The sequence below is a fragment of the Calypte anna genome, chromosome 1 (assembly GCF_003957555.1).
Source record: "Calypte anna isolate BGI_N300 chromosome 1, bCalAnn1_v1.p, whole genome shotgun sequence".
NCBI classification, from domain to species: domain Eukaryota; kingdom Metazoa; phylum Chordata; class Aves; order Apodiformes; family Trochilidae; genus Calypte; species Calypte anna.
The window spans coordinates 26,895,156-26,908,999 of record NC_044244.1 but is presented as its reverse complement, the minus strand read 5'-3'; the positions used below and the strand labels follow the sequence as shown (position 1 = coordinate 26,908,999).

At 34.6% G+C, this 13,844-nt stretch overlaps 1 protein-coding gene across 1 annotated transcript in view; it reads right to left on the bottom strand.

Moving 5' to 3' along the window:
• IMMP2L (inner mitochondrial membrane peptidase subunit 2) overlaps window positions 1–13,844 on the bottom strand; it is a 435,451-nt gene that overhangs the window by 409,304 nt on the left and 12,303 nt on the right. Inside the window, exon 3 of the mRNA XM_030464700.1 lies at window positions 10,225–10,328. Coding sequence (XP_030320560.1) covers window positions 10,225–10,328 — 104 coding nt within the window. The remainder of the gene's footprint in view (window positions 1–10,224; window positions 10,329–13,844) is intronic.

Below are 13,844 nucleotides of genomic sequence, written 5' to 3'. Positions count from 1 at the left end.
AAAGCAAACATATAAACACATAACACAAGAAATATGCTCACTAGGTATCTCTTTCTTGCCTTAAGGCAAGACCCTAAATGGCGTTATGCTACAGATCTCAATTTTAAATAAAGTATAATTTTAAGTTTTCACTTCTACTGTTATCCCTTCTCCAAATTTATCTTTATGTTTAAAAAATACTTTTCTACATTTCATAAAAGTAGCCATGAAGAAAGACACCTACACTACCAGGGAAAATATGAGTTAAACAGCTACTGAGTACAGGCTAGATAGATCTACTCTACAGTGGCAGAGGAGACAAGTCAAATCTCCTCTTAAGGAGGAATTTAAGTTCTATTTATGAAATTAAAAAAAGATTCTTGTAGATTCTTGCTACATCAAGTCACTAAATTACAGCCATGACATTAATGTTTGTCTGTAACCCCTCTCTTTGCTTTCAGTTTTCTATTACATTAGAATTTTGCCTTCATTTTAGGTGTCTCATACTTTATTCCTGACACATTTCTCTCTGATTTACAGTCAAAATGTTAACCCTGTCCCTTATGAATGAATCCGGTCAAACTTAATTGAAAATTTAACATGCAAGCAAATAATTACTTGTGTACTTTTCCAGGCTTCTCTTTTCACTTGGGAACTGCTCTCCACATATATTTGCAAAGCAGTTCTGTTTATTGTGGTATGTTAAACATGACCCAGTGTTCAGCCATCTGCATGCAGACTGCCACCCACACCACTGATGGTTTCACCATACACATCCACCCAAATCTCCTCATTACTTCTCCTTTAGAGAATTTACAGCCTAGCTGGAAAACCCAAATGAAATCTTACCATTCTCTGTCTGTTAAGCTATTAACACAACAGGTTTCCAGTGCATGACAGGGTCTTAGAAGCTGCTAGAAAACAAACATTACAACCACACCTACATAATAAGAGATTTTTAGAACGTCCACTTCCATGCCATAAAAAAAATTCTAAACATCAAAATGTGGATTGCAGACACTGACTGGCAATGTTGACTTCCAACTTTGAAAGGGCACGGCAATTATGTGCTGTATCTTAAAAGTTCCATTGCTGAAATTCCATTTGATGTAGACAAACAGAATAATTCAGGTTGGAAGGGACCTCTGGGAGTCATCTACTTCAACTGCTGGCCAAAATAAATGCAACTTCATAGGTAGATTGGGATATTTAGGGTTTTGCTAGCTGAATTTTGAATACCTGCAAAGATGGGAGTTACATAGACCCTCTGGCTAATGACTTAGCCATTCCACTTGTGCACTTGTTGCAGAACAAATATGTATCCATGTATTTAAAGCTAAATTTTGTTCAGCTGCACTTTTCAGGAGCAGCTGATTACACATAAAAGAGAAGCGTTACATTCATGAATACAGCCTAATATGATTTCCCTAGAAAATACAGTGATGATAAGGTTAATTATAATTTTAAACCTGATAATTTGCCATTCCCTTGCTTTTGCCTTTGCTAACAGGCTGAATAAAACAGAAAACAAGGCCAAGACTCTGCTTATTACATGCAAAAATATTCATGTCCACAATATACTCAGTACAGGTCAAGACCCGTTGTTTTTCTTCCAACTGCACCAATTAGACTGAAAATAAATATTTTCCGTGTGTAAGCTGAATTCACTTTGTCAGCATATGTATAGCTCATTGAAAGATTCCTAGAAGTAACATCTGCAGTTAATATTTATGGTTGCTTAAAATACAACTGATTAAACTAAAAGATTCGAAGTCAACTGAGGCACTATTTTATTTCATAGAGTGTATGGACAAATTACAGTTTCTGTTTGTATACATGAATGAAATTATATTTATGAAATATCACATATAACAACATATCACCTCCCTATTTCCAGATTGTACACAAAATAAAAGCAGTCTAATGGTATAAAAGGCTAAAGTGTATTTAGGTATCTTTTTTGCTTAGTCAAAAATTACAGAAGGAATTTTATTTAATAGCTTATGAGTAGGACTGTAAAAAAATAAGCAAATTTCATTGCTAAAGAAAAATTACTGCATTCTAGGGTTCAAGCACTGCTGATTTATATTACAGCATCCGACATACATTTCTCTGTTAAAGGTATCATACTATTGTAGGTAACAGAACTTAGCATATTGGAATATGCAAGTGTCAACATTAAGGAACTGGGTACCTCTGAAATCAAATGGTTTCATATGGAGAAGGGTAAGTTCTATTAAAAAAAGATTTTTCATTACTCCCTTTCATACTAAGTATAGAATCACTTCTTCACAACAGAAATTGATACAGCATCTTTACAGCCAAAATGTGTATTACTCTTGAAACATTCACAATTCAAGGAAAGCAACATGAAAGGTAAAATCTAATCTAGTGAGAAGTTTATCTTAAACTGAATGTAGTATTTCATCAGTTCAGCAGCCCAAATTTCATGAGTTCAGTGGAACTTAAGTTTTAATATGTATCCTATATGTACCTTCTTAAGGAAGAGACATTGGTTCCAAGTTTCCTCACAAGTCCTTTAACTTCAAGGGAAGCAAATTAATTTACTTTCAACAAACTATCAATTCACTTTCATTTTAGCAATCCTCTGAAGCTTCAAATTATCTTTTCAGCTTACTGAATACACATTCTAAATTATGGTCTATCTATACTTTTCATGATCAAAAATACATTTGATATTTTAATGCAAGGACAAAATATAAATATAAAAATGTATTAACACCCATTACCTTTTTATTGTACACCTCTGCAGACATTCAGTATGAGCTTACTTAAGAAAGATGTGTCTAATCTGAATAGTGCTACGGAGAATGAGGACTGCAATTCTGTTAGCTGCTGTAAAAATCACATTTACATCCTCTTCCAGCAATGAGATTGTGTAGACTATTTCAATGACTTGTAAACCTTTTCCTACCTCTAGCTACCTACAAGCAATGCCAGTCATAAATAACTAGTCATTACTTGTCAGCAGTTGGAAATGTATTGAGAAAAAAAAAATCAAGTATTTCCCTGTCAGAGTTGTCAAATTTTCTTAAGGTTAAAGAAAAAAAGTTTAGGAAAAAACACAATGTTACCTAACTGTACATATATCACAGCAGGCATTTACATCATCAGATTCTGCTGAAAGCAAAGCAAGTTCCTACCATCTAAATTATAAATATTTCAAAAGGTAAAAGTGACATTTTTCTAAACCAATGCAGGTTTCAAGCTCCTTTTGCTCAACATGACCTTAGCAGGGCAGTCAGCTATCCCACTGTAAGGCTGAGAGTTACAGGATCAGAGATAGCTTTACAGCCAATCAAACCATGGCTGTAATTTCTGCAGCATTTCAAACATCTATCTACTTAGACCCAGAACCTCCAACATGCTGTCATTACCCATCATCAAGAACAGTAGAAAAACCTATCCTATGCTGTTCCCTATTCTATTGAATAGATGCAAGTAAAAATTATTTCAATTTTTAGAAAAGGTTCTTTTCCCCATTCTTGTCTTCATATGTTTGTTCACTAAAACATAAAGTAAAAATAAAAGAAAAAATCAGTAAACAAATTAATTTTGTTTTGAGATTGTAAACAACTGAACACAGTCATCCTTCAGCAGAACATAGGTGCCATCTATGTATTTTTTAGCTACTAATACCTTATCTGATAACCTTAGAATTTAAAGAACACAATAGGACCAGTTTTTCTCCTATCTTTTTTGCTTTCAAAAGATTCAGACAAACAGCTGAATGAATTGTTTGTATTACTGACATCCTAATCTGGCTGGGTGGCAACATAACCATAAGAGTTATTCTAGTGTAAATGGAGATAGGCAAAAAAAGAAAAATACTTAAAACAAGGTGTACTGATCAGTAGATACTCATGTATACAACCACTTTAATCCTGATGCTATTGAATTGTCACTGAGGTTGCTAAGATTGCAAATTCCCTCCACTTTCACTAGAATACATCTTAGTGAGATTTTATTATACTTATTTCAGCAGTAAATTCAACCAACTATCACAGGTTGTGCACCTGATTTTAATGATTGTTGCCAAGACTCTCAATGCTCATGTTAAAGGAAAAGAGAATGATACATGCAGGGGAAAAAAAAACCAAAAAAACAAACCGAACAAAACAAAACAAAAAAACACCACAAAACAGCAGAAGACACAGTAATAGCAGTTTATGGTTCTTCAGTCATTAAGATTAAACTGTATTCTAAATAACCAGAATTCATCTTTTAAACAGAATTTCTGACACCCATACTGATGTCCACACATTTATTCAACAGATGCTAACATGAATTTAAATATTGTTTCAGGTACAGGTCTTCTGTTATTAAATCTCAACATTTGCTTCTAGAGCCAAAATAACTGATCTTAGAACAACATTCCAGGTCCACTTATAACTACCAAAGTACCTGATGTAGGTTTAATAATTTTATGACATAGGTTACTGTGATTGAATGACAAATTCTTGGGGTTGGCCATATTCCTGTTTATGGTAGCTTAATGTTTGTAAACTTAAAGTTTGCTTTTCTGTGATGAAGTCAGCTTGTTAATCAATGAAGTGATTTTTAACAAACTTGCAATGTAATATTCTAGTGAATACTGTAATAAATATTCAACAAGCAACAATTTATTTCATAATTCAATAGCAAGGCCAATAAAATCAAAATCAACCAGAATATGGAGTTCTCACAGGAAATATGTATAACATAACAGACTAACACATCAACTAACACATCTTTCACAAGTGGCATAGGCCATCTACCCGACTTCCACATAATTAGCTTTTTATAAAAGAAAATCTATTTACTTTTAATTGCAATTTGACCACTGAAGACACTGTAAGCCATAACATTTCTTCATGTCACTTTTTGGGCTGCAGATTCTAGCCAGACTCTTTCCAGGAATGATTCTTGCAATCAGCTCTTGTAAACTTCTTGCCCATATCCATAGACTTTGAATAACCATAACTTTCATGATGACAACTTCTTTCTTGCACAATTGCCTACTTAAACCCATCCTGAGCACTTCATAGTAAAACTGGGGGTCATGTATAGTGTCTGAAAACTTTCTTTAGAAAACAGATTTTATTTATGTTATAGATATAAGTCCTTCTTTGATCAACTGTATTAACACACTCACATATATAGTACAATATCTACCCTAAGAATAGAGTGTAACACAGGTACTAAAAGTAGAACTACATATTTGATTTTTAGCAGGACATGAGGGATTTTTTCCCCAGCTAAAAGAACAGAATAGGGAAGATTTTCTGAGGTCACTGAGGCACAGAAAGTAAAGTGATTATTTAGCTTCTATGTCAGCACAACCTCCTTTGCAGTGTCCTACCTGCCAGAAGACAGATGACTTGGTACAGGGACCTAACTACAAACAAAAATAGAATAGAAATTGGAAGACTTAAGAAGGTCAGGCAGAGGTTTTCGTAAAATGTTGTACAGTACTTTAATCAGAAACAAGCTTTCTTTAAAATAATGCAAGAAACATTAATTATCTATTCCTTTCACATCTATCAGATTTTAGTAGGAAGCCTTTTCATAATTACAAGTACTGATTCAAATTCAGTCCAGTTCCTTAAAAAAAACCTTCTTATTCATTTTTATCTTACTAGTTTTAATAATGAAATTCCAATCAGTGATATTTGATGAATAGTACATATTCACTTTGTACCATTTGAGAATTCTTTTGCTTCCATGAACAGAACAGGGCTGCATTCCTTCAAAATTTGTATTATTCAGATTTTCATGAATAACCTGAAACCTGTAGAACCATCCTCCAAAATCAGGGCAACTATCTTTCCCAGTTCTCTTTTCTGGCCATGTCAGTAAGGAGTACATCAGTAGATATAACTTCACCAGTCTTATGTCAGATGAAGCAATGACAGAAGTCATTTAATACCTTTCATCAGAATAGGAGATTCTGATTCTGAAAAAGGAAGACTTCTTTTTTTTAATGTCAGGGAATTTACAATTTAGTTTTTGCACTTAAAGCAATTATGCTTCTAGATAAGAACTCTCAAGAAGTAGACAAAACACACAGCATTTCTTTCTTTATTACCGTAGCTGTGCTTTAAAAACATTTTTAAATATACTGCCCATTTTCATTTAGCTATTATTGTTGAAAACTTTAGAAGCATGTTAGCATTCAAAATGTACAGAACAAACAGCATTGGTTCTTAATTTTTTTCCAGGTTACATTAGAATGGCTATTTTTTATTTAACACATAAGCACACATTCTAAATTAGAAATGGAGGGACCCCTGTCAACCTACCCAGCAAGAAGAGATCTGCTCACAGTCACACCTTGGAGGTGTACTCTCTGTGACAGAAGTAACATAACCATCAAAGGCTAAAAATACTATCTGTGAATATTTCAGTCTTGAAATTTTATCATTCCAAATCTAATAAGCCTATTTATACAGTAGTGATTGTTAATACCTCTGTTTAAAACATACTGACCAAGTAAAGAACAAAACAATATCCAAACTTTTATTTATCTAAAAAAAAAAAAATTAAACATCTGAAGGAATACTGTTATGTCTTGATTTCAAAAGCTTACTTAGCTTGTCAGACAGATAAAACACCTACATACACACACTGGGTTTGCACTCTTGTGCATGTTGCTACATTTTTCCCCCATTATGACAGGAATTTTAGAATAAAAATAGGGCAAGATTTTAAATTCAGGATATAAGAATTTTCAGCAGAGGCAAGCGAAATTAATTCTAAAGCTATAAATCACTCTTTGGCAACATCTTTTTACAACAGTGCCTGCCTTTGTACACAGTAGAAACCAAAATGCATATAGGTAAGTTAGCAGAAGTGCCCATTAACACACAACAGAAGAGCACTATCTCTGTTATTACAAGGAAGTGCAGTTGCTGCATATATTCTCAAGGACCTGCATGAACTGCACAGCCCACACTGTGATGCATACTGCTACAGCTACAATGCTGCTGGCATTCCAACTTCACAGAGTATAACCAGCTAGGAGAAGCCTACTCATCCTATAACTCATTCTGCAACATCTGATAAAGTTCCACATAAATGTTGGAACCCACCTCGGCAGAGCTCTTAAAAAACAAAAGGCCTCTTTCACCACAGAAGTTATTGAAAGATCAAGGTCAGTCTGTCAAAAACTGGTATCCATTTATCTTTTCAAGATGTCCTCATGTGCCACGTGACAATGTTCTCTCTTTGAAAATAAATGTATGCATTTCCAAAACAATGGAAAATAACACCTTAAAACAATATAACACACTTTTCTTTGCACTTTAAGAGGTGCAGAGGTAGTATTCTGGAACATGAAATAACAAAAGGACTTACATTATTGAAAAATATTCCTGTTCTGATTTTAAATTCATTAAGTCCCAGTAATACAGCAGTATGTAAATTAAGCACTCAAGCATTTCCCTTCAGAATCAACTTAAAATTGTGAGTTCAAAAAATGGAACGGATAACATTGCACTCTCTTAACTCAGATACCAATAAGGATAAGTTCAAGGTAAAAGGAAAAAAAGTTAAAACAACTTCTAAACAGTTGAAGTAAGATTTAACTACTTGTAAGATACTAAACTGCAAGCAAACAAATCATTCTTTGCTACCACCTTACTCTCTTCATTGGTTTCATCTGCCTCTAATGTTACACTTTTAAGGACTAATGCCATTCTAAATATTCTAATTTCACAGCTGTGGTTGTGATGCATAGTGACATCTACCTCAGATGCAGAGACAGGGGTGACAGAGACACACAACACGATTCCATAAATGTTGCCTTGATTTAATATCTTAACCAGGCATAAGCACCCCATAGTGTGTGGGGACAGGGAACACATTTGTAATCAAAGTTACTAAATAGTAAAAACCTACATTTCAGCTAGAACTAGGTTGGATGAAAAGAGAAAAAACTTCTGGATCAGCAACCAGGATCACAAGCATAATAACAGGCTGATTGACTCTTTCTTGGGGTGTCCATGACCATCAAGACTAACTCAACTCTTAACTCCAAGGTTTGGCTGTTGGACATAGACTTTGCCACCTGTGATCCCAAAAATTCCTTGTAAGAGTCATGAGAGAAACAACATTCATCCAGAACACCACCTTATTTCTGATGGTATAAAGAAGCAAAGAGCTTGGATGGCCCTGACCAAACTACTGTGAATGAATATTTGACTTCAGCCTTTTTTTATGCAAAATACCACCCTCCCACAACCTCATAGCTATTTTCAACTACAACTCGGCAAAGAGGAGAGAGTGGATAACTGTTAATCCAGTCAAGTAGGATATGAAGGAAGGCTTATATATCCATCTGCCTCAGTCCCACCAACACATTCTCATCTGAATTTCTGACAGGAACAGAAAAAAGAGCAACTGATGGGAGCCTAGACTCCCCTGCTTGTGCGTTGCCTAAATCAGCCACCTCCTCTGAGGACCACTGCATAAAATTCATGCATATACATAGGACATATATATATTCACTCACTAGTGAGTTATAGAAATCAGAGGTAAACAATCAAAGCAGAAATTATAAAAATACTAAAATGTTTACACAGTAAGAGCCAAGGTTAACTCTCAAAAATATCACGAGTACAAAATCACATTCAAATACTACATTCTGAAAGTCTTTCCAACAAAACTGAAATCTTGAGATTACAATAAGCTAGAAGGCCAAAGCTGTTTCTAACAAACACATATCACAAAGTAGTAAACAACCTTCAAGTTGTTACTGATATATGCAATATCCTTCAATATTTTCATATCAAAACTATTCAACAGATTACTTTTACATTGTTTAACTACCATTGAAGTATTAAAGTGCTTTTTGAATTCTCAAGTCTGATTATTCAGGGTACTTCCAGAAAGCTTAAGAAAAACCTCAGTATAATGCATAAACAGAACATGACTTCTACCATGTAGGTGCACATAAGTTCCATCAGCAATAGGCATTTTTTTCACAACATAAAAACTACAGCCCCTAAAACATTATCTATCATTCTCAAACATACAGCGAAGTGAAAGCAAACACTGTAGATGGCTCAGATAGCACCACAAACCCTCAAGAAGTAAAATAACAATGAGAGTATTCATTCTGGTTTATGATCAGACAACATGCTCATCTCCTGGCCAGTTACATTCACTGTTTTAAACAATCACCAGAGCATGACTTAAGCAAAGGGATGCACACGCAGGAAGAACCAAATTTTACAAGCCATCATTAAGTGATCTGGAACTGGAGTCTTTTTGCAATATTAGGTGTTGCAAACACAAATAAATTCATATTTGTATCTAGACCATTTACAGAAAATCTGCATGTCAAACAAGACAGACCATAAAGTAAATTTAAACTTTCTAGCAAAAGAAAACTACATGAGAGAGTTTACTTTAGGAGCTTGTAGTGAAAACTGTCACACAAATTACCACTAGAGTGAAAAGGAAGACAAAAAAATGGGACAATCAGAAGAGATATATGACAAAAAGGAAGATAATATAGCTTCCAAAGACAGTTCTGTTATAATCTACATATTGTGCATTTCACTTAAAAAACTAAAACCTTAAGCTTAAACTATCCAAGCATGTAGCATGAGTATTCTATCATTGTGTCAGTTATGCACACTTTGACATTCCATTTCTACATTACATTGAGGCTGAGATGGAGTTTCTGTCCTCTTAGTCTTGAATACTTTCAACAGTGAAACATTGCCACCTTTTGGCTTGATACACAGACCTCCCCATTAGAACTGTAGAACTTTTTTTTCTGCTACGTTTGTCCTTTATAGAGGACAAATGAACTCTCACGATCTTATTTAAAAAAATATTATTAGCCATATTTATCCAAGAAAAAAAAATTAACTGTTAAAACATTATTTTTGTCCTAATATGTGTACATAGCCATTCAACTTTAAGAGTATGCTCCATTAAGCCATATAATGTTTTCTTTATTTTCTTTATCTCAAAGCTCTTTTTTCTTGGCATATTTGGTTCAAAAATAATCTTACATGCTATGTTACACTGCATTCCTTTCAAGTAAAAGCTTGGTAATGCATTCTTTGAACACCTGAGTTTTCAAAACTGATTATAGGAATAACAATAATACATTATTAATGATTTTATGATCCTTGTTCATATATATGGTTACAGTCTCTTAAATTAAATATTAAATACTGATGATGCAAGATTTATATAAGCATGTATTGAAATGTATACAAAATTACTTACACCAATGACACAATGTCCCCACGTTGTACATCATAATTCCGAATGCTCCAGTGGTTTAAGAGCACTACATCAGATGCTTGTCTTCCTCCAGGATTCAAAGAAGGCTGAGAGAGGGGCAAAAATAACTGCTTTAGATCTATATTTCCTCTATAAATCATCCACCTAACTCTCATTCCATCAACAGCTGAAATCCATTGAAATCAGTAAAAAGGTACCCACTTACATTAGAGGACCAAGAATCTGTAGTATTCTGGGAAATATATTTCTTTATTAAATCCTATTTTAAATGTCATTAGTATATGACAAACTGTAGTGCATATTTTTCAATTCACTACTGCATGCAAATTAAATTACACAGGATACATACTTAGGACAAGCCTGATGAACTGAGTGCCTTTACTGCATATCATTTAATATTAAAACCAAAGGTAAACCAAGAACACTAATCCCCAAAAAAAGCAAACATTCAGCAGGCATCTTATTACTTATGCAGGCATAAAGCATTAAAAATGAAATACATGCTTGTAACAAAACCAATCTAGGCACCTTTTGCAAAGAGAGATGACAAATCCTACACCTACAGCACATACTGGCACTGCCAGTAAGCGTGGGCCCTTCGTAACAGGACACAAAGAAGCACAAACTCTCACAGAACCATGCAGTGAAATTATACTGCTCTCTAACCTCAACATTAAAATGAACAAGTAATTAATTATTACAGAGTATAGGAAGGTAAATAGAACTGTAACTAATTATTCTATGTTACATATAACAAATCCAGGATACCTGGTTAATGCTGGCTCTGTTAACCCAGCAGAAACAGCAGAGGAAGGGAGCAGCACACCATGACACTGTATCCACTGTTTTTTCAAGGGTTATTTCAATACAAATACTCCTTTTGATAGGCAGAAAGCATTTAAGAGTAATCCATTCTAAAATCTTTTGATAGCTTATTTCTCACTATGTTTCTTCAGACTCTTCAAATACAATCAGCTATCTCCAAGCTGCCTAGCAGATGACCTCTAATTTAGACTCCAGAGATAGGTGACATATTTTAATAAAGCAGAGTAACCGAGAGTAGGCAGCCCCTCATTTATTGGTATGATATCTGTATTATTTGCTAAAATCTTATTTTTTGTAGAAGGTTTTTTCAGTGTTCACCTTACAGCATAATTTTGCCCTCACAAAATAAAAAAACATCACAGAATTTTCATGGCTGGAAAAGACTTCTGAGATCACCACATCCCACTGTCAGCATCCCCGCCTGAATAAAATAAATAAAATATAATTATCTATATCTGTATCACCATGCCCATTGGAGCATGTCCTGAAGTGTCTCATCTACACGGTTTTTAATTACTTCCAGGGATGGTGGCTCTACCACCTCCTTGGGGAGCCTGTTCCAATGCCTAACTACTCTCTCAGTAAAGGAATTCTTCCTGATATGTAGTTTAAACCTTCCTGAGTGCAACTTCTGGCCATTTCCTCTAGTGCTACCATTATTTACTTGAGAGAAAAGGCCAGCACCCACTTCCTTTCAGGTAGCTGTAAAGAGCAGTAAGGTCTCCCTTCAGCCTTCTCTTCAGACTAAATGTTCTCAGTTCCCTCAATCTCTCTGTACAGGACTTGTTCTCCAGACCCTCCACCAGCTCAGTTGCCCTTCTCCGAACTTGCTTCAGCAACTCAGTGTCTTTCTCCTAGTGAGGGGCCCAGAACTGAACACAGCACTCAAGTGTGCGTGTCAAGCACACAAATACCTCCATACATACCACCACTGGACATTCACTTCATTCATTCTCCATCACTGGAGATTCACCTCCCCAGACTGACTGGTACCTTCGATGAGCAAATCAATCCAGCTAAAGGACTGAAAACTGCCAATCTCAACACACCTAATTACACAGTGTTACATTTCATTTACTCAGTAAAACTACGCTCCCAACCCAGGATGGATACTTAATATTTATTTTTAACTTTATCAGCTATTTAGAAATACTGATTTCTCTTCACTAGTTTCTTCCATTGCCTTTTCTTTGGTAGCCAGATCAGTTGATTAAACACTTTTGCAAACGGGACTTGTGAAAAATTAGGCTTTTAAAGTGCAACAAAAGTAATGTGCTGGGATCCTCAGTAAGTGGAACACACAGAAGCAGTATGCAATATGATAGTTCAAAAGAATAAATAGGGGTAATAGGGCAGGAAGAGACATGATATGTTCAGCTAAACAGCAAATGAGGCTAGTTAGATTTTGTGCTGTGGATTAAGGGCAAATTTCTACTCGAGTCTGTGGATCAAAGATCACATTAACATCCACAGATATATGGTCCAAATCATAAGTACATTAACACACATTATTTTATTTGGTAGAGCTTATGCACCGAAAGAACCACGCATATGAAAATGTAGACGCTAAAAGGCAATATTTTTTATCAGGATTTTGCAGAATTATTTTCCACCTTCACAGTGTCTTCCACAAAAGATCTTTACAGACAAATTCTTTACATACAAATTCACAAACAGTTTGCAGACATACTCAATTGCAGGCACATATGGGCCAGATGTTAGGAAAGGTACTATAGATTAGGCAAAAATGCAGATCTTGTAAGACAGAAATCACACACACGGTATATTCTAAATACAGTAAACTACTTGGTACTTGAAAGTATCTACCTTCAAGTGCCAAAACAGAAAGTCAAAACAAATGCCAATTTTAAATCCATTGTTCCAAGAGATAATGTATCCCACAGCTGATACTAAGAAAAGATTTACAGTAGAGTTCACAAATTTTTTGCAACTAAATTTGTACCAACTTCATCTTACAAAGAAATATACCAAGTAATAACAGTATTGCACTAGTTGCATTATCCCATTTTACTCCTACAGCTTTTTTGTATTTCAACAATGGAAATGCTTTAGAATTTAAACATGCTTCTACTTTTTATTTCAAGTACTCTAAAAGTAATATTATAATGCTTGCTATTTTTAACAATATATTGTTTGTGTGTGTTCTACACAGAGTCGATATCCAACTCATTACACATTAGAATTATGCTTAAGAGCAATTCAACAATGTAGAATAATTTTTTTCTTTCATGCAAAGCAACAGTGACATATTCAAAATGCACAGATAAAAATATTTTGGTAGAAGAAATGTGAAGAAATCTAGAAGTAAACAACTTCCATTTACATCAACATTTTAAGTCTTCTATTAAAAAATTAACATCTTTCAACATGCTTTTTTCTAATGTAAATAACATAAATTGGGATTCCTTGACAGAAAGTAAAGCATAATGCCATGTGTTCAGAAATAACCTCCTCCCCATGACTTTTTTACTAGTAGTGAGGTTACAGATCTAGAAAAACAAAAAACACAGCTTATGAAAAAGTATTCAACAAATAGGCTCACAGGGGGCTCTTCATTTTAATAAAGAACAAAATAATAACAGGGTTTCTTCCTTCCTCTAGCTTGAAACACTATAACTTGTTTGCCCAGGTTCTTGGCATAATAGCCTGCTACAAATGAGACACACAGGTCTTAATTTAGAAGTGTGGTGCAGAAGTCACAAAACATTCACTGTTTCCAATTACTAACTAATCTAATGCTAAAAGCATGCAAATTG